This window comes from Podospora bellae-mahoneyi, chromosome 6 (assembly GCF_035222275.1).
Source record: "Podospora bellae-mahoneyi strain CBS 112042 chromosome 6, whole genome shotgun sequence".
Lineage (NCBI taxonomy): Eukaryota > Fungi > Ascomycota > Sordariomycetes > Sordariales > Podosporaceae > Podospora > Podospora bellae-mahoneyi.
Genome location: NC_085885.1, coordinates 2,095,195 through 2,118,156, shown reverse-complemented (window position 1 = coordinate 2,118,156; position 22,962 = coordinate 2,095,195). Strand labels below are relative to the sequence as shown.

The window sequence follows — 22,962 nt, the reverse complement described above, 5'->3', positions numbered from 1 at the left end:
CTGGTGATCAGTTATTGACGGAATATCATCCACCATCCTCATCTCCCCAGCAATAAATTCGCAATCACATTTTCATTTTGTCTGAGGTGGAGTAAGATATATATATAACACAACAATCGTATACCCCATTCCACTCACCTGCATAACAACCTCTAACAGTCAAACATTGAATCATCGTATCATCGTCTAACAAACCACAGCGTAGTATAAAGCGGAGGTTGTGCTCAAAGCGGAGGTTGTGCTCAAGGCGGGGGTTGTTGTGCCTTGACCTGTTTCTTCAGGTTACATTCAACGGTAGGTAGCGGGAAACAGCTGGTAACGCACAGTCCAGCTTTCCCCCCAGTTAGTTGTAGATCAGGGGTTCACGATAGGTAGCCACGTCAGTCTCCCCTCTCAATATCAAGTGAAATAGGATTTCATTCCGCCCCTCACAAACCCCAACCGAGGCGGCCGCTCGAGAGCATCATCACTCTATTTTCCTGTCTCGTGCGTCCCATGATGGGCTGCATATTGCCAGGCCGGGCCAGCTACCACCTAAGGCATTCTTCAACTAGGCTAATATCATGTATACACAACCCAAAAGAGAACACCGAACAAAACACTCCCCTAGCCGTGGCGTCCTACATAAACATTTCATGCATCGCCGTGGCAGTGGGCGGGCAAGCGCCGGGCGGCAAGCAACCGAGCAGGCAGGGTAGGCAGGCAGGGTCACTTGCGCACGGTTGCTTTTGCTACTGTTGTCTTCACGATGGTCCGCCAAGGGTAGGTAGGGTGAAGATATCTATTTTCTGGACGGAAGCAGTCGGTTGCAGGTATGCGTGCATGACCATTGAGCGGGTAGAACGTTCGGATGTGTTTGCAAAGATGGTATCATAAGCTAGTTATCCACACTAAAAGTTGCAAAAAATAGAATACAACAGAGTTGTTACAGGATTGAAGAAAAAACTGGCTATCAAGGGGGTATCTGCCAAAAAAGAAAAACAAAATGCCCACACGCCCACAACAGTCCCAGAGAGTGACTCCATATCCCATGCCCCCTATACACCATAAAATCACTTGTTTCCTTCTCATCCATGTCTGTGGTCCCAAAAAACGAAAGTGCAAAAAGGGATTGATCCGCCCCATGTCTCATCAACAGTGCCTCTCCACCGAAAGGGAATCATGAAACTGATGCCCTCGGCCTTGCATCCATTGCGAGTGACATCCTCCCCTCCTCTCCCCTGCTCTCTCCATTGTCGATCCGAGAATTATCTCCCCGATGAAAAATATGGGGATCACCAATTCACCGAGACAACCTCAACTCCCAACTCCGAGGGGGGAACGGTAGATGCCGTCAACCCCCCCCTGTTCCTGAGCCAAGCGTGCCGAAGGAGGAAGGGTGTGCATATGCTGTCTCGCTTCACTGCAGCCATCCCAATCGGGCGGGGCTTTGTATACAATGGATCTGCATTGTGCCCTCTGCTCTTTCAATAAGGGCACCCCTTGTAAGGGTGCTCGCTGGCCGGGCAGTAGTCGTGGGTGCCAAAGTCGATGGCCTTGCAGCAGAAGGAGCAGCAGTTGTTGACGAGTTCTTGGTATTCGACAGCGGCCATTTTTGATGTTGTGTTGTTGTGGTGGTGGTGGAGGTGGTGGTGGTTGTGGTGGTGGTGGTTGCTGTTGTGGTTGCTGTTGTGTGGTATGGTGTGGTAGGTATGTGTGTGTGTAGAGGTGGACACAAGTGTGTGTAAGTGGTGAGTCAACAGCTGAGTGCTATGGCTGGTGAAATAGGTAGGTGGATGGTGTAGGTATAGCTTAATAGCAGCTTTGAAAGAGTTGACAATGACAACGTTCGGTAAAGGCTTGAAGAGATGATGATGCTTCTGCCCAAAGGCCAAAGGGAAAGTGTGGGAGGTGTCTACCCTTTATATCTTCCAATCCCTAATTCCTCAAGCACAAGAGCCAGGTTTAAAGATCCCAGTCCCTCCCCTCCCAAATAAGGAAATGCAGAAAAAAAAGGAAAAAAAAGGGGGGGCACAGTCACTCCGGCAGCAGCGCACAGGCACGCACACACACTACAAGGTGGGGGGTAGTTTGGGGAAACTACCAAAAAAAAAAGCATAAAAGAGAACCCCCCTCGACAAACGGCATCCATCAACCCAAGCTGGGCACAGGCTTTGCAGCAAGACATGAGAGATACCTGCAATTGCATGGCTATCTACTCTTTGTTCCTATACAACCCAAGAAACCCACTCGGGTACTTTTGATGTCACCAGGCACTATTACTCCTCTCTCGACACAGTATGCGAAAATGATTTGGCTTGCATCAACGGAAAGAGAAAGAAAAAAAAAGTCTGGGGACTCTGTGAGCCGCCTCCCAAGACTACCTTCCTTCTCCTGGGGCGCTTCGAAAAGAGAGCCAAGAAAAGACCCAAAGAAGTGACCCGAAGGCGTCGTCGAGCAGCAACAAGGCGACCACAGGGGACAAGAGAAAGAAAAAAAGAGATGCAGCGGATAATGCGGCGGTGTGGCATGATTAGAAAGGGTCACGAGGCATTCCAAACCTTGGGAAAACAAATTGGGCTCTCATTTTTTTTGATTTGGGTTTTTTTCCAAGTCCACCACTCCATTCCAGTCCCACCGAGATATCCGTCCAATTGACCTCTCAGCATCGTTGCCGTACCATGTTCCTGTCACACCCGAGGTAGACTGAAAACACCCAATGGGCGATGACACCCAGCTTTTTCTTCAGCAAGCCATGAGATCACTTGGTCAGGACTCAGGACCCTGCTGCACACAACACAGAACGTGAGGCTGATGGTACATATCAACGACGCTTTGTGTAGAGGCACGCCGCTGGATCACGAAGTTGGAGTATTCCTTCTGGTGCATGTGCTGATCCGTCTTGCAGCTGCTTGCTGACCTTACCTTACATATCCGTATGGGCAGTGAGTAAGAGAACGGACACAGCCCCGGGCAATGTCTTCAACGCCCGTCAGCAGCCGCGCAATGCTGCCATCAGCCGCTGGAAGGCGTCCACCAGTCCAAAAGAGCACATAGCACACCGCTCTTCAACAACAGGTCCCCTCTTGTCCTCGAGAGGGCATCCCGATCAGCGGCAATCCGGCTGACACCTGCGGGACTTGTGTCCTGGGGTATCATGCCATCACGGTTCCATCAAAAGGACATGTCCGCAATCCCGTCCTCCGGGTGCGACTGCGGGGTGATCAGGGCTTGTGTTAGGTGACGTCTGTTCCATGCCCTGGCGAGCTTGCTGGGAATAGGGCACCAATGAGAGCCTGTCCGCCAAGCGACCTCAATGGCCAACCCAGCCCAATCTTCATGTTGCACAGTCCGAGAGACCTTCAACACCACCGGCATCCGACACGGCGCTTTGGCGCCTGCCTTGTACTGCCGTCCTCCATTGGCTCGGTGTCGTCTTTGAAGACCTGCACGGCAGCTACTCGGCCCCTCTGTCGGGAACCTGTCAACGCCCTGAACGCTTGAGCAGCGGTGGTGGCGGCACGGGCTGGGGACAAGTGCTACACAATGCATGTGCCGCAGCCAGTTCACGATAGCCTCAGTTGAGCTCCGTAAAAGGGAAAAGTTGGAAGGCCCAACTTTGGGTTTCACCCGCGGTATCCATTGGCATACATATGGGATGCCAATATCGCCGAGCGTGGGGGGAGAACCTACCTTACCATCGCTACTATCAATTTTCCATCTCTGTCCCCGCTTCAGAGTCGCTTCTTGACCGGATCCGCCCGATCGTGATTGATGAAACTCGGTCACCTGCCCTCATTCTTTTTGGTCAGGATAGAGCGCTCCGTGATATTCCATCCTGGCGGATTACCCACTTTGGCCGCGGCTCCATTGGTCTCGCCAAACCCCTCTCTGCAACGCACATCTTCCAGATATCAGTCATATCATTGGAAACTGTACGCATCTCGGCAAACGAGCAGCTGATTCTTCAAGACTTGCTGTCGATGACATGAACTTTTGCTGGCGAGGTTGGGTAACACAGCATATCGGCAAGTCATAAAGGGTCAGTCGGGGGTGTTCAACCTGTCCAGCAGTAGAAAACTTCCAGAAGGATGCCGTTGGATCCAATCAGAGACGTCATAGTCGTACGAAAGTCCAAGTGCCACGCGAGCCTAGTTAACCTTACGGCCCTTGTGATGTTGGTGATCCACTGGCCTTCTAGCTGATGTCGTTGGCCGGGCGTGCCCAACCTAGCTATCCGCATGCCCGAGTCCATCGGAAGCGGGAGCACCGTCGGCCTTCTTGCAAGACCCAATCCCGTAGGTTGAACTGCATATGTTTATTGGCGGACCGATGTCGGTAGCCGCTGCCCTTGCGGACCTTTGGTAAATGCTGTGAGAGCGAGAATGAAATCCCGCAAGTCACCAAGTGACGGCTGAAGGTCACGATAACCTCTTCGGCCGCCTTCCCAACTCGGAGCGGGCAACGGGTGCTCACTCGGATGCCTTCCATAGTAGTCGAAATAGGGTGTGCCAAATCTGGATCATTCGTGGGGGTCCAGACATGTGCCGGAGATAAGGCTGATGCTCATGAGTGGCTGCGGACGAGCACGTCTTTATTCGACATCAGGAAATTCTCGTGGTGCTTATTACCAAGTTGGCTATGTCATTTCAGTTAGTTCATAGTTTTTCTCTTATGTATGGCAGGTGAAACCTAGCTCGGTCAGGCATATCAGGATGGGATGGATAGCACACCGACGCTTTTCGTGATACCTTCCTAGTTCATTGCCGAACGAATAGGGTGCTCTAGCCATAGTCAAGAAGCCCACTTGGCCTCGGCTCGCTTCGAATTGTTTGGGTGACAAGATGCACACCGTCAGCGCTTGCACCATCGTGAGCCCCCAACGTCCAACAGCCAGCTGCAATCCGATGTCGCAAGCATCGTGCTTGAACATCAAAGGATTAGTGGGAGACAAAAATGCAAGGGACTCCACCCACGTGCGTGGCAGAAGTCTTGTTCCAGCTCTGCGGCCTTCTCTCGTGAAGCTGACTGGATGATCTAGACCCGAGGGGATGGACGCGATATGCGGGCTGACACCGTTGGTGGAAAGACGGGAGTGGAAGCCGTGCGAGGTGTCCAGCCAATCTCATAGCGAGAGTTGTGGTCGCAAAAAGGGGCAGTATGTTAGGGCCGAGCTGAATAAACCCATGAGATGTCAAGAAGTTTGTTGAGAACAAGATTGAAAGATTTGAGTGTCGTCATTTCCTTGAACAAATGGTCTTGTACTTGACTATAATAGGGTTGGGGATATGCCTGGTTCCAGACGCACAGACTCCGGCGTCAACCATCAGCCCCTACAGAAGCTTGACTTCTCCAAGGATTGCTTCGGCTTCATTTCTCCTCCTGAGAAAAAGGTTATGGTACATATCACCATGAGCAGCCCGATAGCCAAACTTCATGAACGTAGCTACGCCAGATAGACCTCCGCAAAAGACGCTACAGACCCTAACCCGAACCCCCATACCACGCCGGCTAATACATTTGGACTCCGCGCTTTCCAACCGCTCGGTTCTCGGGTTTAAACTCGCCCACTCCAGCGGGGTTTTCTTTTGACAGCTTCAGCGTTGCTTACGGGACAACTATCACCCATCTTTGGACCTAGACTGAACTCCTCAAGTTGCCAAGAGCATATGGTGCAAGGTTACACCATCACAGCAATGCCTCCTCTTCTATGGACAAATAAATGGCTGCTAGTCTCGAATCAGGTAGTAATAGGGGTTTGTATTGTTCCATTTCGCCCGCGAAATGACGGCATATCTTTTCCCGTTGACGGGGATGTAGTCTCACCCACTCGTTCTTGTCTATCGCTCTTGACTGTGTAACACATCAACCCCTTTAACCAAGCAAACATACCGAGTCTTGTCCAGATACAACAAACACAATGTCTCAACCACTCGGCCCCTTCAAGCTCGTCACCGTCAACACGGCCCCCGAGCGCGCCTATCGGCTCATCGGCCGGGTTGTGGAGGATGTCAAGGACAAGTACACCATCATCCACGCTGGCAATGCAGAGAGTAAGCACCCCTTTATACCCCCTTATGAACTTTACAGTACCCGAGCTAACATACATAATAGGCATTGACAAAGTAAAAGAAACTGTCGAGGCAGCTCAGCCCAACGTCCTGGTATGCCCCTTCAGCCTTACTCTCCAAACCATAAGTCTAACAGGAAGTAGTTCACTGCCTCCATGTGGACCCCCGAGCAAGCAGCCGAGATCGTCGCCATCGCCAAAGAAATCGTCCCAGACCTCAAGACTTTCTCCCTGCCTCAGGGGTTGCAGGTGGACAAGGGGCCTGACGCGGTGGTGGAGTACATCGAGGAGAATTTGCCTGGTTTGCTTGAGTAGATTTGCTTGATTGGATGCTATCAAGGTTATAGACTGATAGAGAGTACAAGCAAGAGCTTATATGAGACGAAAATAACCATGGGATCTCACCTCCTACCCCCTACCCCCCAACCCCCCATCATCTCCTCTTGCCGCAGCCTCACCATCTTCTCGCACCTCAAACCATGCTCCTGCCTCACCATCTCCAGGATCTCCTTTTCCACCCGGACTCTGGCAACCTCCTCCATCAACCTCTGCCCCTCGGCAACTCTATCAACATTCTCCTGGGCCAAAACCCGCGCCTCCATCATAATCTTACCAGCCTCCCTTTCCAACCTAACCCCCTCCACACCTTTATTATCCCTCCCCCGGGCGAGAACCTCCCCCTCCAACTTGACCCTCTCCATCCTCATCTTAGTAATGTCCTCGTCCAACTTGACCCTCCTAACCTCCCTCTCCATCATTATGGTGGTAACCTCATCCTCCAACCTCACCCTCTTCATTCTCGCCCTGGCAATCTCCTCAACAATCCTAACCCCCTCCCTCTCTTTATCATCCCTTTCAGCCCTCTTTTCAAATTTTTTTGACGCTCTATTCCCACCTCGAGGCTGCTGTTTTTCCAGCTTGAGTGCCCGTGTTTTCTTCTCCGTGAGCAGTCGACGACGGGGGTGTTTTTGGCTTGGTGGCGGTGTTCTTCCACTGCGAGCAGGCAATACTTGGAGAATTTTTGTTCGTGATAGGCGAACGAGAAGGGAGGGCGGCGGCCGGGAGCGGGTGTGTGTTTGAAGGTCATAATGGTTATTAGTGTTGGAAAGAGAAAAAAGAGTGAGTGTGATGGTAGGATAAATAGATGGATGGATGGTTTGGAAAAAGGGTTTTTAATTGCGGGATTTGGAAGTCGAGTCTGGAAGAGTGAAAGAGATGTCAAGAAGAAGGATGCTCTTTAAAAAAGAAACTTATATATGTTTTGACTTTGTGATATCAGAAGCCGCCCTTTCTGTAAACAAATTCTGCTTCTATCCCGAAGTTTATTCCATGGTAGCTAATTTGCATTCTGATGTTGAAAATTTCCTTTTTTTGGGTTGGTAATAAGTAATGCTGTCAACTCTATCTATAACCATCCTCGCTTTTTCCGAGTGCGGCACACCACCACCTCTTCAAAGTCTAACCCCTCCCATTCCCTAACCATTCTATTTCTCGTTCTGCAGCTTGTTCACCAAGCTGCCGATATGTGGCTGAATCTCAACAATAAACTCGTCACCGTCATGGAGAAGCTCCTGAGGCTTGTGAGCAAAGCCCACACCAGCAGGGGTGCCAGTGATGATGACTGTGCCCTTGGGCAGAGTCGTGCCTTGTGACACAAAGCTGACGATCTGCTCGACGGAGAAGATGAGATCAGTGAGCGGGCTGTCCTGAACTGCCTTTCCGTTCTTCAACCCTCTGAGTCTGAGCTTGCCGACATCCTTGATAACATCCTTGGAGACCAACACGGGGCCGATAGGGCAGGCGCCGTCGAAACCCTTGGAGTAGCACCACTGCGTCTGGGCAAACTGGGAGGCACGGGAGGAGATGTCGTTGCAGGCTGTGTATCCGAGAACGTAGTCGAGAGCGTCGGCCTCGGAGACGTTCTTGGCCTCCTTGCCGAGGATGATGGCGAGCTCGGACTCGTAGTCGGCCGAGTCGGAGGCGATGGTGTGCTTGGGGATGATGGTGGGTTCTGGGTAGGGACCGGCAAGGCAGGTAGGGGGCTTCAGGAAGAGGGTCGGGATATCGGGGATGCTCATCTTGGCCTCCTCGGCGTGGCGCTTGTACTGTTGAAGTTGTTAGTCATGGTCCCGAGTCTCCTTCAGGCTGCTACTAAGAACTTACGTTCAACCCGATGCAGCGGATTGTGCCGGCCTCGTTGGCCGTTACGGGCGAGAGGATCTGGCCGATGACGGCGGTCTCGTCCGTTGGTGAGCCGGCATCGAGAACGGAGCTTCCGCTGTAAACCTTGACCTGAACCTCCTCTCCCTTGTAGACAGCGAGACCGACATCGACAGAGCTGTCTACTGGCTCTCCGACCAGGACCTTACTGGTGTCGCCCTTGGGCACAAATCTGACGAGACCTGGATGCATGTGTCAGTTCAGGAGCTTCCCCCGCATCTCGGGAAAGCAGCATCTTACGCTCAAAAGCCATTGTTGCTGTTCTGATTCTTCCTGGGTAGAGTAGTAGAAGCTCTGGTTACCACGATTGTCACAAACAGAAAAGATTGAGAGGGAGAGCAGCAAATAACCCGAGAAAGTAACCTGAGCACGTCAGATCGGGATGGGACTTCGGGACTTAAATATCGACGCCGGGCATCACTAATAGGTAGCGCCGCTGTCATCTAGGAACCCCTAGCTTCGCTTCTTGACGTCTTGTACGGTAGGGCGAAGGGGGGGGTCGGTTTGTGAGATCGGCCTTGAATCAGCCTATTTCCGGCCCCTCTTGTTGGCCAGATTCCCCCCGTGTCCCCCCATGAAACGCACATTCCGGATAACGAGAAGCAAAGTAGCAGGAACCCTTCTGCTGCATGGCATTCTATGCTGTGCTTGGGGCTGTTCGTCTGAACAACGCAACTGGATTGCCCCGCACTGTTCAACGCCGGACCGGAGAACTCCACAATCTCCCCGCAGCGGGGGGTTTGTGGAGCTCTGGACGTGACCGCTGCCCCGCAGCACACCGTTCACGCTCGATTTGCGGAGTCAGGACCATCTCTGTCAGCAATTTGTGGAAGGTTTGTCAGTTTTCAGATACTTGAACAGACTGCGCTTAGTAAATTGGGTTTTATACTTCCGTCTTTCCAGCTTTTCTCGGCGCTCATTCGACTATCTCTCAAATTTCTCCAGAGCATTTGGATGAAGACTGTTCCCTCTCAGATTCGGTAGCTTGAGAGGCTTGACGAGGTATCAGAAAGGTTGGAAGAGGAATCCGGGCAGAATGCAGATGAGCAGATGATTATGAAGTACTATCATATTGCGAGTCAGTAGCAGTGGTTTGAGTAGCCTAGCGAAAGGGAACACGCAGCGGTACCTCTGGGGCTCTTCTTTTGATGAATACACATAGTGTGATAGTCTCTCACAGCTTCAAAGAGGCGATAAATGTTCCCACCAGTCGCCCACCACAAATCCGCGCAAGAGCATATCTCGTTTATAATGTCTGAGGCTTCCCAGCTCGTCATCCCGTTGCCCCTTTTCGACCCCTGAACTGTTCAAGACTAACACACCGTGTCGAAACCATCGTTTTGAACCCAAAGCCTTCGTTCCAGAAACATTCCAGCACCAATTTATATCCGGGATCTTGCTGTTATTTAATAATAGCTTGGAGCTTATAATCAACCTTGTTTCTCCATTCCACTGTAGTAGTACCCTAGACTCCCTGCCGAGACCCCTTGAGGGCATAGAAAAACCCCCCTCCCCGCCCACGATTGGACCACCGATAATACTCGCTAGCACGCTCTGGTTATGCTGCTTTTTGGCATTGTATTCCGTTATTCGTTTTTGTAATCAACTGTTCGAGGAGCTTGGGGGTGTCTTGACAGTCACCCTGCCCACAAAACAGCTGAGATATTAAAGTATGTTTACGTGCCTTGAAGGACAGTCCATAGGCCTTTAAATACAGTCCATAGGCCTTCAAAGATAGTTAAGAGGCCTTAAAACATCGTTTAAGTGCCAATTAATTTACTCTTAAGGCATAAGGTAGTTCACAATATAGTACGGGTTAACCTACTTTTGTGTGTTCAACTATTTTGTGGTGAGGGCGATTACCAACGATAAATTAAGACGACGACGATATTGCGTGGCGGTCTGCGTATGCCAATCAGCGATGGATGGGACTTTGGGTGGATGCCTATGATTTACTCATTTGACGAGACTGAGCTTAGGCAGGTGATAGTGTGCTGGAACGCAGCTTGTCACACCGGATCTTCACAGTGTCCAAGCTAGGAGTCTCAAAGACTGCGGTGATATGAACTGGCACACTGGCTGAGAACTGGACGCAGCAGAACCAAGGTCATGGAAGAAAAGAAGGAGGACACCCGGCGGCTATCTCACAATGCTTAAAAGTCCATCTGACATGGGCAATGCGTGTTGGTGGTGCAGTCGTTGTGGCGTCAGCTGCATCGCGAGATGACGGTGTTGGGAAAAAGACACTTCTTGTGGTCCCTGAATGCCGGAACACGGTGGGTGGGGACTCGGATTAGAGGCTAGGCCGCTAGAGATGCAGAGGTGTGCATTGCGCGGCTAACTCCAACTGAGAGATGATGAGCTATTGGATGAGATTCGAGTGTCTGTTTAATGGCGCGCCGTTCTGCTATATTCTCTTGTTAATATATACAACCCCCTTTCGGTTCTCTGAGAGATAACATCCACATATCAGGCATGTCATTGAGGCCCAAAAAGAGGAACAAGGATCAAGCCCCTCTGGTGTAGGTTGAAGGAGGGGCAGCTCAGCGTCATTGCGGGTTCTCCCCGCCCTATTAGCCGCCAAGGGGTGTGCCGCCTGCCGCCGCCGCCGCCGCCGCTATCAACACCTTGCTTAGGTAGGTAACCCATGTTCGCTGTGAACTGCTGCTCTCCGTCCACTCATCCCACCTCACCTCGGACCTTGTTCTTTTGCTCACCCAATGCCTGACTTGACCTTTTACATCTCCGTCTCACTGCAGACAGGAATCTCGCGGAAGCCCACTACCGACGGCACCTTATTCCGCTAACCTCTCACTACTCCACCACGCCACTTGCCTACCTAACCTTGCCTTACCTGCCCTCTCTCTGCCAACCCCGCCCTGTCAACCTTCACCTAACCTAACCTAACCCGGGCCGTGCACTGCGTCTTCACTCCCAGCTGCAAGCAATACCGTTCACGCCACCACACGTACGTCGACTGGCCGCGTCGTATGCGACCCCATCGGGAAGCCTTGGGTTTATGAATGCCGTGCCGAGAATTAAAAACCACCCTCAACGTCAACGAGCCCGTCTCTGGTTTGCGCAACGGTCGACTGAACTGAACACCACACCCAGCAAGTGCCCAGCATGGCACAAGCGCCCATGATCGCCGTGCCTCTCAAGGCCACAAACGAGATCGACTGGATCTCGCCCCTCAAGTCGTATATCCAGAATACCTACGGCGATGACCCGGAGCGCTACGCAGAAGAATGCGCCGCCATCAACCGGTTACGCCAGGACATGCGTGGTGCTGGTAAGGACAGCACCGCTGGCAGGGACCTGTTGTACCGGTACTATGGCCAGCTAGAGCTTCTGGACCTCCGTTTCCCGGTTGACGAGCAGCACATCAAGATCTCCTTTACATGGTAACATATGCTCATCATGTCCCGGCTTGTTGAGATGTCCTTCTAACCTCGGTTGATCCAGGTTCGATGCCTTCACGCACAAGCCCACTTCGCAACACTCGCTGGCGTTTGAGAAGGCCTCTATCATCTTCAATATCTCGGCCGTACTCTCCTGCCATGCTGCCCATCAGACTCGAACCGAAGAATCCGGCCTGAAAACCGCCTACCATTCTTTCCAGGCCTCGGCTGGCATGTTTACTTATATCAACGAAAACTTCCTCCATGCGCCATCGGCAGACCTGAGTCGGGAAACGGTCAAAACCCTGATCAATATCATGCTGGCACAGGCGCAGGAGGTGTTCCTCGAGAAACAGATCACAGACCAGAAAAAGGTTGGGTTATTGGCCAAGCTCGCGAGTCAAGCAGCTACTCTGTACGGACAAGCAGCCGAGGGTGTCCAGGACAATGTCAACAGGGCCATTTTCGAAAAGGTCTGGCTTCAGATGGTGCAAGCCAAGTACAACCTCATGACATCGATGGCGCAATACTTCCAGGCCTTGGCGGACGACGATGCGAACTCGCACGGTATGGCTATTGCACGTCTACAGGTGGCGGAGGCACTTGCCCGTGATGCGAACAAAATCTCTCACAGTTTCCCGGGGACGTTGCCTCCAAACGCAAACTTGAACGCGGATGCGCCTTACATATTGCAGGAAATCACCAAGAGGCACTGGGTGGCGGTTCAGGACAAGCTACGTGAGCTTAACAAGGACAACGATTTCATCTACCATCAGCCAGTACCTGCCGAAGCAGGTGTTCCACCTGTGGCCAAGCTGCCTGCTGCGAAGCCTATCCCAGTGAGCGAGCTCTACGCTGGGCAAGACATCTCCCGAATTACCGGGCCAGATCTGTTTGCCAAAATTGTGCCATTGGCGGTCACTGAGTCGGCCAGCTTGTACGACGAAGAGAAGGCGAAGTTGGTCAGAGCTGAGACAGAACGGGTTGATCAAGCTAACAGCGAGATGGCTGCGAGTTTGGATTATTTGAGGCTGCCAGGTGCTCTTCAAGTTCTGAAGGGTGGCTTTGATCAGGAAATTCTTCCCGATGAAGATTTCAGGACATGGTGTGTGGACGTTGCGGACCACGAGAATCCCGGGACGATATTCGACTCTTTGCATGGTCAGAAACAGGCCATCATGACTGTTTTGGACAGGAGCGCAAAACAACTAGATATGGAGGAAAGCGTGTGTGAAAAGATGAGGTCGAAATATGATAGCGAGTGGACCCAGCAACCAAGCTCGCGACTTACTACGACTCTACGGAGTGATATTCGAGGTTATCGGGAAGCTTTGGACGAGGCAGCACGGAGCGATCAACAACTGTTCACCAAGCTGCGGCAAAACCAGAACGAGTTTGACGAGATGCGTCTTGCTGCGGAGACTGGCGAGGTGGATGCGTTGTTCCAGAGGGCGGTTAATAAAGGGCGCAAAGCCAGCAATACGAATAGCCCGTCGACTGAACCCAATCTTTTGGATACCGATTTTGATGATGGGGGACCGAGCGTTGTTGAGCAGATTGCCAAGGTGGAGGATATCCTCAAGAAGCTGAATCTGATCAAAAGGGAACGCACCCAAGTGCTCAAGGACTTGAAGGAGAAGGTGAGTTGTCTTCCAGGAACTCATGGGGGCAGTATGAGAGCGTTTGCTAACAGACACAGGCGCACAATGATGACATCTCTCAAATCTTGATTTTGAACAAGAAGAGCATTGTCAAGCACGAGCAGCAGCTGTTTCAACAGGAGCTCGAGAAGTTCAGGCCTTACCAGACCCGTCTCGTTCAAGCTACTCACAAGCAGGCGGCGATGATGCGGGAGTTGACAGTAACGTTCAACAACCTCCTTCAGGATAAGCGGGTCCGCGCGGAGCAGAGCAAATATGAATCAATTCAGAGGACGAGAGCTTCCGTCATCGGCAGATACAAGCGGGCATATCAGGAGTTCCTGGACTTGGAGGCTGGTCTCCAGAGCGCCAAGAATTGGTACAAGGAGATGAGGGAAACGGTGGAGAGCATGGAGAAGAATGTTGACACGTTTGTCAACAACCGGCGGTCTGAAGGAGCGCAGTTGCTCAACCAAATCGAACAGGCCCGGGCAGCAAGCAAGAGCTCACAGGCTGCGTTGGAGCAGGAGCGGTTAAGGGGTTTGATGGAGCGCATGTCGATGGAACAACCACCCTCACCTCCCAAGCAGTCGAGACCGGCGCCGGCACCGCTCACCTTCAACACCGGGCCGGCGTATCACAAGAGCAGCTACTCCTCCGGGCAGCATACACTCCCCAGCTCTCCACCCCCGACCCAGACCACCTACGGGCATCACCAGCAACAGTCGAGCCAGTCGGGGTTCAACACCATCTACAACCCTAGCTCTCACGGCCGCATCCCCGGCCCGGCGTCTCCTCCGGCAACACAGTCGACTTTCAATCTTGGGGGACACATGCGCGGACCGGCTTCCCCGCCACCGAACCAGACTTCGTTTGGCCACAACACGTATGGGAATCCCAACGCACCACCACAAGGCTATCAGCAACCACCTCCTCAGCAGCAGCAGCAAGCTGGTGGTGGTGGGTATGTACCGCCTAACTTTGTGCCTCCGCCACCACCACCTGGACCCCCACCGCTGGGGCCGCAGCAGATGATCAACTATGGGGATGGGTATTATAACCCGAATGCGCCGCCGAGACCGGGGTCCGCTTCGCAGCATCAGCACCAGCACCAGCACCAGCACCAGCACCAGCACCAGCAGCAACAGCAACAGCAACATCAGTTGTATCAGGGACAGGTGGGATATCCGAATCCCAATCAGGGGGGTGGTGCTGGGCAGGATCCTTGGGCTGGGTTGAATGCGTGGAAATAAGGGGTGGGGGGAAAAGGATGGAAAGATTGATACGGGGTAAGAGGGTAGGAAGAGAGGGAGAGAGGGGGAGTTAAGATATCAAAATATATATTTATATCACACACTGGAAAAATGTCCTGTTGGAGATGGAGACAATAACTGAGACTTGAAAATGCAATGATACAATACAAAACACCTCAAGCCAAGCTAGTTAAAAAGGGACGGAACCTATCCAATAACAACAAAAACGAACAGGCAGGCAGGCAGGCAGGCAGGCAGGCAGGGCGCGAGCTGCAGTGGTCTATGTGTAAGAAGCCAACAAATCCAATCAGCAAACCAGCTGTAAATGCTATATATGCCTTTCTTTCTTTCCTTCTCTCTCCTCTTTCCTAAACAGCCAAAAAAAGAAAAAAAGAACAGTATGAAACCCCCGTGCACTGTGTTTTGCCCTTCTTCTTCTCTCGGTCTCTGTCTGTCTGTTGTAAATGTTGATCTTCTGTCTTTCTATGTTCGTCCACCTTTTGCACCACCCCCCCGTTAGATCCCTCAACCGTGAGCTCAGATCTTGGCCTTGGGCGCCTCAAGAGTAGGAATCAACAAGTCCCTCATCTCGCCGGCCGCCTCGCTGAGGTAGTAGCTCATCTTTTCGCTCCCAAGGCCCTTGCTGACAATGTTGAAGTTCAAGCTGCACACCAGTCAGTCAGTAATCTTGTTCACCCTATCCCACTACACCTGCCCAGGGGAAAAAAAAAACATACCTATTCTCATTAATCATATACGCAATCCCAAACCCCTCATCAATAACCTGACTCCACCCATACCCGTTAAAAAACTCGCTCGACAGCTGACTGGTGCTGAGATACCACGAGCTAGAATACCCATATGCCGGATCCTGATACAGAGCCGGCACCTCCTCCCCCTTCCCCAACAACCTCTTCAGCCCAAACAAATGCCTGTCCACGCCCTTGCCGTCGCTCGCGGCAGAGATGTACTCCAAGTGCCCATCAATCGCCTTTCTGAACAAGGTCACCTTTTCAGAGTCGGGAATGGTAGGATCAGCCATGCTCTTGCACCAGTTCGCTGACTCCTCGGAAACAGTCCTGCAAGTCTCGGTACGACCTTGTTGGAAGCGTCTGGTAGCGGCAGACTCATACGTAGGCCTGTTCTTGCCGTACATCTTGAAATACGCCAGCTGGATGATCATCTGCACGTACGCGTCGGGGCTGCACTTGAACTTCTTGATCAGCCCCTTGCCGTATCCCTGGTACGCCTGCACCGCGAGCTGGTGCTGGCCAATGACGTTGTTGAAGTCGGTGACGGCCCTGTCGATTTCGGACTGCACCTCCTTGTTGACGACAAACTTGACAACCTGAGGCTCGGGCAAATTGCTCCGGACAGTCGGGTCGGCAAAGTCGAGCTTGTTGTTGAAAATGACGTCGTTGACAAAGTCATTCAGCCTGTGGGTGGGCGTGCCGTCCATCATGGAGTGCTCCCCCATGAAACCCGACGTGCCATTGTCGTTGACAATGAACTGAAGCGGCTTGTCATACCACCTGTTCTGCCCGTCACCATGCCAGTAAGCATGCGCGCGTTCCTCAAGCGTCACAGGAGCCGCATCGTCAAGGCAGACGACAAACGAAGCCGACTCGATCGCCTCGAGGGACTGAGCGTTCTTGGGGTCGGCAGACAAGAGCTTCGCGCGCGCGTCGGTCCAGACATCTCTGTTCTCCGACGTCAGGGCGCCAACAGCAGGAACCCGCTGTCCGGCGAGCTCATAAACCCGACGGAACGCCTGCTCCAGCTCAGAGGTATTTAGCTGCTGCCCGTTGACCTCGTGCGCGACCTTGAAGAACTGGTTCTTGCGGATCACCAAAATGTGCTTGTTCTGCGCCGGGTCAAACTTGACGGGGTAATCCGCCGGCTTGGCAGCCACACGGCTGCAGTTGAACATCCACTTGTAGCTATCCATGCAAATCGGCAGCTTCTTCATGTACTCGGGCTCCAGCGTGCCCGTGTCAACCTGCTTCTTGAACTCGAGCGCGGCGGTGGTGATGGCCGCCGCGCGCTTGGCAGGGTCGCGGCGGCGCTTGTCATCGCGGTGAGAGTAAAAGTAGCTGACATAAGGGACGACGGGGTCGCGGTAGGAGAGGTAAGCGGCGTCGTTCCACCACTCGTAGATCCAGTTCTTGTGCTTGGGGTCCTCACGGCGGGCGAGGAGCTTCTCCTGGAGCTTGCGGCCGGGGCCGTTGGGGGCGATGAACTCCTGGACCGCCTTTGTGCTCTTCTCGAGCTCGGCGGGGGAGAGGAGAGGCTTGAGGGACTTGAGGTAGCGGGCCGCAGTCTCTTCGAGGGTTGGGACGGGGAGCTTGGGGAGGGAGTCTTGGAAGCGGAGCATTGGGCCCTTGGACTTGTCCTCGACGTAGCCGGCGGGCAGGGAGGAGTTGTTCCTTCTGGAAGCCATTGTTGCCAATCTCTGTTTGGGGTTGCCGACTGTGTTAGCTGTATGCGCGGAAGAAAAAGAAAGGCTTGAGAGAACACGAACCAGTGGCGTCTGGGTTTGTCTGGGAATGATATTCCTAAGAGCGGGCGACCGAGCCTCTGTCCTTGCGGTCCTTGCGATCGCGGCAAACATCCCAACTTCTCCTAGGCAAGTGGAGCTAAAAAGCCGGGGAAGGGGGGGAATTAAGGAGGCAACGAACAGACAGCAAAAGATTTGTTTGGGGGCTGGGAAGAAAATGAAAGACGTCAAGGAGAGGATAGTAGGTTGGGTAGTAGGTGACCCTTGTGAATTTTCGATAGTACAGAGTGGTATGTAGTAGAGAGAAGAGTAGCCGCGGGACGATTGACCGAAGCAGGGTCGGCCCTTTCTTTGCGTGATGCTTTCCGCTTTCTCCGCGAGCCTAGGTAAAAGGATACACAGGTTCGGGGGTCCGGGGTGACATCGGCATCGGTTATACTGGCCTTCACAATTATGTATGAATGTATGTATGTATGTATGTATTAAGCCGCCCCCCCCCGCGCTCCCAACATACATCTCCCTCTTGCGTGCGTGCCTCGTCTCGTCTGATCCCTCTTGCCCTGGGGGGCACTTGGAAAAAAGCAGGTGCACCAGGGTGCGCTTGTCCGAACGACCCCTGAAGCCGAGGCTATTTGCCGTCATTCAGTCTTCCAACACTGCAAGCTGGCCGTGGGGTTACCGAGTCAGCGGGGCCGCCCCTTGTGACCATGCCGTTGGCGTATGAAGTGCCTTCCCTGCTGTTCTGTGACGGATGCCGCGCTGAGCCTGACGTCGCTTTCGTCCCTCCCCTCCACCGGCTCGTTACGGCCTAGCGGAGGAAGCCGAAACAGGGAATTCACATGCCAGCGGAAAACCTTATGCATATTGATACCCTCTCCTCCTCCAATCGCACCTCTTGTAAATAATGCGCGCCGATGAGTGAGTGAATAAGCTTTGCCCGGGGCAGATGTCAATTATGCACCTTGTACCTGTACACTGATCATACCAAAGACCCTGAAGACCGGAGATAGTAGGCCCAACCCGTACGACCATGATCATATATGTAAACCCAATCCGACGAACTACCTACAATATTCCCGGGTCATCGACAAGTCCGGTGGTCACAAGACTAGGTATTTATCTCCGTCCCACCTGCAAGAAACAACCTCGGCCTACTACTTACTGTTAGCGGTACCCCTATCGCAGCCTCACGTTGTGAGATTGAATATAAACAAATACGCCAAAACACTGATTACACCAATCACTACCTCATCTAACGTAACTTGCAGACCTTTTCTCAAATCAAATATCCTCCCCAGAGCCATCAAGACCTCGCCTCACCCCTCACTAACCGCTGCATCGTAATAAGATAGGTAGGTATTTTGATACAGAAATAGTAAAGCCATAACAAAAAGGTGCCCAGTGTCTTTCTTTTCATACGCCCACGCATAGCATTTGACGACACCATTTGCTTCCCAGAGCTCCCATAAAAACAATTCATCCATCCCTCCCCTGCACAGAGCACCGACCCTTGACGCCAATGAACAGAAAATAAAAAGAAGAAAAGGAAGTATTTGTAAAGGGTGCACACCTTGTAACCACCTCCAGGCCGAGCTACTTGACCCCCGCGCATACCACAAGTAACGCGTTTCTGCATCTCAGAACCCCCAAGGTCTTGGAGTCCATTCTTCCTCCTCCTGCCCAGACTCAGATTCCTCACTGCCAAACTCCACTCCCGAACCGTGACCCTCCTCCTCAGCAACCAAATCGCCATACTAAGACTCATATCTCTTGAGCTGCCCGTCAGCACTAAGCGGCTGCACCGACCCAGCCGGTGCCGGCGCGTCAAACGTCACCCGTTCCCCATCAAGCCCCAGCTCTTGCACCATGCGGATGCCCTGCTCACCCCCCGTGGCAACAGCCTCCTTGAGCCCCTGCTCAACCTCGCGGACGCGGCGCTTGAGCGAGAGTCTATCGAGGAACAGTTGCTGCCTCGCCCTCTCCAGCTCACGTCTTTCCGACTGCAGGATCGACTCCATCTCGTCAAAGTACTTGAGCTTGAGCTCGTCCTTTTCCAGCGTGATGTTCACGCAAGCGGAGACGAGACGGGTCATCTCCCGCTCCTCGTGCGACGCAAGACCGCCGGCTCTGGCACCAATGGCCGCAAGAGGAATGTTGGCCAGCGCGCTGGTCTTGGTGGTTGTGGTCGTTGTCGTGGTGGTGGTGGTGGTAACCTCTTGCCTGATATCCAGCTCCATCGACTCGCCCTCCTTCTCCTTGCCCTTGCCATTGGCCTCGGCATCCTCGGGAACGGCATCGAGCTTGCTGCGAAGATTCTGCTTCAGCAGTTCGGCCGACTTGCCAGCAGCAGCCGCAGTGCTGGCCGGGTCCGCAAGGCTGGCCAGGAAGCCCACCACCGACATGACCGGGTTGTCGGTCTGGCTAAATGGTAGCTGACCGCCATGACTGCCCAGCATTTGCAGGCCAACCGGTGCATCCACCTTCTCCGACTCCAAGTACTTGTCCTCGATATCAAGCTGGAGGAACTTGAGCACGCACTCCTCCCTGGTCCGTGTCCCAACATAGTCAGCGATCTCACCCCAGTCGTCGTCGAACCTCTCAAGACCCTCCAACAGCCTGAGTGTCTCAGCATCGCTCCATGGTGCGTCCCTGTCGAGAATGGAAGAGTATGTTGGGTTCTCCATCCGGGTGTAGTGGGCACTGGTTTGATTTCCTGGGAGGCGGCCCTCGAGGTAACAGCTTGGGCAAAGGTCGTACTTGGCCTTCGAATTGGGATCGGCCTGGGAGCTGTGGTAGTAGATGCGCGTGCAGTCGGTGCCGCAGTTGTAGCAGTTGACTCTGATGATGGGCGTCTTGGTGAGCTCGTCGGTCCCGGATACACCGTTGGTCGCTGGGGTCTCTCCATTGGTCTTGCGCTCGGTCTTGGTGAGCTTGGTGTTCTTAGCGTTGGCCTCGTAGATGTTGCGGCCGACTTCCAGGTTGAGCTCAGACTTTGGCGCGGGTGTAGCGCTCGCCTTGACTTCTGTGTCCTTGTTAGGCCGCCCCTCAACGGTGACAGGGTCTGCGGCGGGTTGCCATGGCTGAAGGCCGCGAGGAGTATCGCAGATGATCTTGAAGTGGCCAGTGAACGGTGGTCCAACGTGCGATGGGCGCTGTTCTGTGTCGACCTGTGGCTAAAGTCAGTACTTTTTTGTTTTTTTTTCTTTGTTTTTGTAGAGCATATAACATCGCGCCAAGCGAAAAGTACCTGGTAGTTGATCAACCCCCACTGCTCGAGGAAAGAGTGGACTCTCATGATGGCGCAGACATCACCGGCCAGGTTGCGACGGCAGGCAGTGATGGTGAGATACTCGACTGGGTTTAACCTGTAGGCATTGATCATGAAATCACGGTAATCCTTGTAGACAGCCGGTGTCTTGCTTCGATTTCTGTTGTTGAAGAACTCGGGTAGCGCTTTCCTCTCAATGCTGTGGATGGTGTTCATGTCGAACCAGGCGCTGTAGCTGGGGAGGACGATGGCATGGGTCTGCGAAATCAGATGTTCTCTGGCAGCATTCTCGACAGACTCCTTGGTCTTGACCTCACCGGTCCCCTCGTTCCCGGCAGCGCCATCGGCTTGGTCAGCGCTGCTCTTAGAGGCGTCGCCCATCTCTTCATCTTCGCGGGCTGTCGATTCCGCAGGGGGGCGATCAGGCGCGTCCAAGGGATTATCGGATGAGGCGCCTGGTGCAGGCGTGGTGCTGTCCTGTTTGATTGTTGGCTCTGGGCCATCACCCATCTGTACATCTACACATGGCGAAAACACGTTAGCCCGGGACTGGGCGGCCAAGACAAGGCAAGACACGACAAGACAAGACAAGACAAGACAACAATCTACAAACCTTCGTTCTGGTCATTGACATCCGGGAGAGGGGGTTGCGAAAGAATTGGGTTTGCGCCAGGGGATGCACCGTTGGTGGGTGTCCCGTAGCTAACCATGCTCTCATCCATTGTGACGGCGGCGACAGTGGCGATGATAGACGCAAAACCAAAACGGGGCTAATGAAATCAATAAAAAGAGGGCGACGATGTTGAGTCTGCAGGCCAAGGAGCGCAGCCCAATGAAAGCAAAAGGCAGCTGGCAAGAAGTGGATGATCCAAATGCCAAGGGCAACCGGTGGGATCTTGATTCGAAGTGGGCTGTCAAAAATCCAAGATGTTTGCGGTCGCGATGGGGGTCGCAGCTTCGGGGAGTTCGTGATCCGTCAGTCGCGTTGGAGAAAATGTTGTTCGCGCGCCAGACCACGGTGAGGGAAGGAGCCCGCTTTTGCCAGTTCTCAGCTCAGCCTGCTGCAACTGCCAAGCACTGCACCCACCACCAAGCAACGCCCGTGTCACGTGGGACACAGCCCACCAGCCACTCATATTGTCCAAACCACGCACCAGCCATAAGTATCAAATGCTACAAGCCACAATGCTAAGCAACCCCTCCGGTTCTGGGGAAATGCCCCACTTTTACTACGGTCCCACGGTCTTCCCCCCCATGCGCTCAATCGCAAGGTCGTCAATCAGAAGCTAACCTCGGGCCGCCGCAACCCGTCATCGACAGTTGTGTGGTTGATTCTGCGCATCTGTCTGCATCTGCTACTCCCCCTTGGGCATTCCCGACTCCGGCCACGACTCTGCTCCGGATTTTCACTGATTGAACCTCTCCCCCTTCTTCGGCAGCCGGCCTCCGAGTTTGCACCACTTCAACAGATCCCCAGTTCTGCTATCACGATGCTCTCCACCACCACCCGCCGAGCCTTCTCGGCCCTCACCCGTCCAAGCCTCCAATCCGCAACCCTCTCTCCCCTCCGCTCTACCCCCGCCGCCCTCCACCGCCTCCTCTCCGCCCTCGCCGTCCTCGAACAACGCGACGGCAAGCTCAACACAGGCTCCCTCTCCGCCATCACCGCCGCCCAAAAACTCGGCGGCACCATCCACGCCTTCCTCGCCGGTAGCTCCATCAAGCCCGTCGCCGAACAAGCCGCCAAAGTCCCCGGCGTAGAAAAGATCATCGCCGTCGACAACGCCGCCTACGACAAGGGCCTCCCGGAGAACTACGCCCCCTTGCTGGTGGAAAACATCAAAAAGGGGGGTTACACCCACGTCATCGCCGGGCACACCGCATTCGGCAAGAACCTCCTCCCCCGCGTAGCCGCCCTGTTGGACGTCCAGCAAATCTCGGACATCACCGCCATTGAAAACGACAAGACTTTTGTCCGGCCGATTTACGCCGGAAACGCGATTGCTACCGTTGAGAGCTCGGACGAGGTGAGGATTATCACCATTCGTGGGACTGCTTTCCCCGCTGCGGAGCCGGCTGATGGGACAGCGGCAGTGGAGGAGGGGGTTGACCCCAAGGTTGAGAGCGCTACCGAGTGGGTTGGGGAGGATCTCGCCAAGTCAGACAGGCCTGACCTTGCGACCGCGCCCAAGGTTGTCAGTGGGGGGAGGGGGTTGAAGTCGAAGGAGGAGTTTGACAGGATTATGCTCCCGTTGGCGGATACGCTGGGGGCGGCGGTCGGTGCTTCCCGTGCGGCGGTGGATAGCGGGTACGCGGACAACAGTCTGCAGGTGGGACAGACGGGCAAGGTGGTGGCGCCGCAGTTGTATTTGGCGGTGGGGATTTCGGGGGCTATTCAGCATTTGGCTGGCATGAAGGATAGCAAGGTGATTGCGGCGATTAACAAGGATGGGGATGCGCCGATTTTTCAGGTGGCGGATGTTGGGTTGGTGGGGGATTTGTTCGAGAAGGTGCCTGAGTTGACGGAGAAGCTGAGGGCGTAGAGGATTTGATTTCTTGTTAAATGTACTAGTTAGATGTACAAATATCCAGCCATGAGCCGGCCGGCCACAGCGACCTTTTTTTGGATGAATC

The 22,962-nt window shown here is 53.6% G+C and overlaps 8 protein-coding genes across 8 annotated transcripts; 4 read left to right on the top strand and 4 right to left on the bottom strand.

Annotated features, from left to right (window-relative positions):
- Nucleotides 1-1,466: 1,466 nt before the first annotated feature.
- Nucleotides 1,467-1,592, bottom strand: QC761_601310 (uncharacterized protein; the record flags this gene model as incomplete). Its single annotated transcript, XM_062880591.1, has 1 exon — nt 1,467-1,592. The coding sequence occupies one exon, from the start codon at nt 1,590-1,592 to the stop codon at nt 1,467-1,469; it is 126 nt and encodes a 41-aa protein (XP_062729567.1).
- Nucleotides 1,593-2,147: 555 nt separating this feature from the next.
- Nucleotides 2,148-5,189, top strand: QC761_0093530 (uncharacterized protein; the record flags this gene model as incomplete). Its single annotated transcript, XM_062872990.1, is given in 3 exon segments — nt 2,148-2,879; nt 2,888-4,955; nt 5,021-5,189. Coding segments are annotated over 2 exon segments (189 nt in total). The 5' UTR covers nt 2,148-2,879; nt 2,888-4,935.
- A 710-nt stretch (nt 5,190-5,899) lies between these two features.
- QC761_601317 (uncharacterized protein) lies at nt 5,900-7,001 on the top strand (the record flags this gene model as incomplete). Its single annotated transcript, XM_062880592.1, has 3 exons — nt 5,900-6,032; nt 6,094-6,143; nt 6,194-7,001. The coding sequence occupies 3 exons, from the start codon at nt 5,900-5,902 to the stop codon at nt 6,362-6,364; spliced, it is 354 nt and encodes a 117-aa protein (XP_062729565.1). The 3' UTR covers nt 6,365-7,001.
- Nucleotides 7,002-7,433: 432 nt separating this feature from the next.
- On the bottom strand, nt 7,434-9,156 carry QC761_601320 (uncharacterized protein). Its single transcript, XM_062880593.1, has 3 exons — nt 8,510-9,156; nt 8,213-8,451; nt 7,434-8,157 (listed from the first exon to the last, which is right to left on the bottom strand). Exons 1-3 carry the CDS (start codon nt 8,520-8,522, stop codon nt 7,534-7,536), a joined length of 876 nt encoding a protein of 291 aa, XP_062729564.1. The 5' UTR covers nt 8,523-9,156; the 3' UTR covers nt 7,434-7,533.
- A 1,749-nt stretch (nt 9,157-10,905) lies between these two features.
- BRO1_1 (bck1-like resistance to osmotic shock) lies at nt 10,906-14,582 on the top strand. Its single transcript, XM_062880594.1, has 3 exons — nt 10,906-11,673; nt 11,735-13,310; nt 13,370-14,582. Exons 1-3 carry the CDS (start codon nt 11,396-11,398, stop codon nt 14,561-14,563), a joined length of 3,048 nt encoding a protein of 1,015 aa, XP_062729563.1. The 5' UTR covers nt 10,906-11,395; the 3' UTR covers nt 14,564-14,582.
- A 230-nt stretch (nt 14,583-14,812) lies between these two features.
- On the bottom strand, nt 14,813-17,685 carry CAT2 (Carnitine O-acetyltransferase mitochondrial). The gene is made up of 3 exons (XM_062880595.1): nt 17,085-17,685; nt 15,301-17,015; nt 14,813-15,227 (listed from the first exon to the last, which is right to left on the bottom strand). Exons 1-3 carry the CDS (start codon nt 17,574-17,576, stop codon nt 15,101-15,103), a joined length of 2,334 nt encoding a protein of 777 aa, XP_062729562.1. The 5' UTR covers nt 17,577-17,685; the 3' UTR covers nt 14,813-15,100.
- A 223-nt stretch (nt 17,686-17,908) lies between these two features.
- Nucleotides 17,909-21,360, bottom strand: ssr2 (SWI/SNF and RSC complex subunit Ssr2). Its single transcript, XM_062880596.1, has 3 exons — nt 20,942-21,360; nt 20,308-20,846; nt 17,909-20,227 (listed from the first exon to the last, which is right to left on the bottom strand). Exons 1-3 carry the CDS (start codon nt 21,048-21,050, stop codon nt 18,815-18,817), a joined length of 2,061 nt encoding a protein of 686 aa, XP_062729561.1. The 5' UTR covers nt 21,051-21,360; the 3' UTR covers nt 17,909-18,814.
- A 458-nt stretch (nt 21,361-21,818) lies between these two features.
- On the top strand, nt 21,819-22,871 carry ETF1 (Electron transfer flavoprotein alpha-subunit; the record flags this gene model as incomplete). The annotated part of the gene is made up of 1 exon (XM_062880597.1): nt 21,819-22,871. The coding sequence occupies one exon, from the start codon at nt 21,819-21,821 to the stop codon at nt 22,869-22,871; it is 1,053 nt and encodes a 350-aa protein (XP_062729560.1).
- Between the last annotated feature and the right edge of the window lie 91 nt (nt 22,872-22,962).